Source organism: Lodderomyces elongisporus, chromosome 5 (genome assembly GCF_030384665.1).
Source record: "Lodderomyces elongisporus chromosome 5, complete sequence".
NCBI lineage: Eukaryota > Fungi > Ascomycota > Pichiomycetes > Serinales > Debaryomycetaceae > Lodderomyces > Lodderomyces elongisporus.
Genome location: NC_083677.1, coordinates 859,540 through 861,257, shown reverse-complemented (window position 1 = coordinate 861,257; position 1,718 = coordinate 859,540). Strand labels below are relative to the sequence as shown.

At 36.2% G+C, this 1,718-nt stretch overlaps 1 protein-coding gene across 1 annotated transcript; it reads right to left on the bottom strand. All coding sequences in view use genetic code 12, as the record gives it.

Annotated features, from left to right (window-relative positions):
* Positions 1-393: 393 nt before the first annotated feature.
* Positions 394-975, bottom strand: PGA62_1 (Flocculin type 3 repeat; the record flags this gene model as incomplete). The annotated part of the gene is made up of 1 exon (XM_001528762.1): positions 394-975. One exon carries the CDS (start codon positions 973-975, stop codon positions 394-396), a length of 582 nt encoding a protein of 193 aa, XP_001528812.2.
* Between the last annotated feature and the right edge of the window lie 743 nt (positions 976-1,718).

Below are 1,718 nucleotides of genomic sequence, written 5' to 3'. Positions count from 1 at the left end.
CGATCGATCGAAATTTGTTGAATTATTAGTAATAATAGTAAAAAAAAAGTTGGAGGGGAGGGTGTGACAAAGTAGTCAAAGTAGTCGAAACAGTTTCCTTTTATTTTATCAGTCTCCAACCAGCGAGGTGTCTCCAAAAATTAAAAAAAAAAAAAGAAAGAAAGAAAACGTTTAAAAGTTTAAAAAGCATTGCGAATACAGTATATCATCTCCCAGGGATTGGCATTTGCATTGCCATCAATTTCCCACAGAACATGTTTATACATATTCCTTCTTCATTCTTCTTTATTCAAGTCTTTTTATTTCAAATTTTTTTAAACTTCTTCATGTTGCTTTATCGTGGTTGTGCCTCATAAAAGAAAAAAGAAAAAACATAAAGATATAGGAATCGACTTAGATGAAAGCACCCAATGCAAGCAAACCACCAATAATTGGAATAGCATTGGCTGCTGCACCATCAACAACTGGGATAGTGGCGGAAGAAGGTTCTGCTGAGCCAGTGCTTGAAGAAGAGTATGGCGCAACTGAGGTCTTTGAAGTATCGTCAACACTGGATGGTGATGAAGTTGGGTGGACTTTGTTGGTGGTGGTGGTGCTTGGCAATGGGCAGTAGGTGGTGTAGGTGGTTTTACCTTCAGTGACGGTGGTCAAACCAGTAGTAATTGGAACTGGAGTACACTTGTCTTCCTCACATGAAGTGATGGTGATGGTGGTGCTTGACAATTTGGAAACAGTTGACTCTTCGGTACATGAGGAGGAGGTGGTTGGCAATGGACAGTAAGTGGTATAGAAAGTTTGGTCTGAGGTAACAGTGGTCAAACCAGTAGTGATTGGAATTGGAGTACACAGGTTCTCTTCACAAGAAGTAATGGTGATAACAGTAGTATGGATATCAGTAGCAGTTGAAGTGGTGTTGTAAGAGCCAAGAGCTGAACCTGCAATAGCAGCTAAGACGGCGACAGTTGAGTATTGCATTGATAATGATTTTGAAATTGAAAAAAAAAAAAATTTAAGCTATTTTGATAATAAAAAATGAAAGATTATTAAAAAGTAAAAGACAATTTTTTTTTGAATAAGCGAGTGTTTGTGGGAATAAAGACTTTGCTTTGGTTTTGATAGGTATTGAGGGGGGAAAATGAAAAAACAAAAAAAAAGAAAATCGAAATTGATTTCAGAGAAAAAGTTGACTTTTTCAAGGGTTATTTATAATTTTTGGAAAACTGGCAATGAAGATAGATATCGTGCTATCTCAAGCTGAGAGACAAATATACGTACTCACACACTCACTTACTTTGTTACTAGTTTGAAAGGAAAAGAGTCATCAACAAAGATATATGTGTTTTCAGTGTTGACTATACTATGCTTTGATGTGTGATAAAGCCTTATCTTTTTATCTCATTCAATTTCACCTTTTCTTTGAAATATCAATACAACTTCACCACCTCTTTGTCCATCATTTGTTGGCAGCCTCAGGCAGATTGCAACAAAAGAATGGCAATTGGTAGCGTGTTTTTCTATTCTTGCAATTCTTCAGCTTACATAATACATGGTGAGCTTCTACTTCTACTTCTACCACCACTATAACACTAACTTCAAATATTACTACTAATACTACTACCAGTAATACACTAAGAGCAACAACCTATAAGTAACATGCAGATGAGAGCCAGAAAATAAATAAAAATTTCAGAACTGAACCATCCAAAGTGCTGCACAGC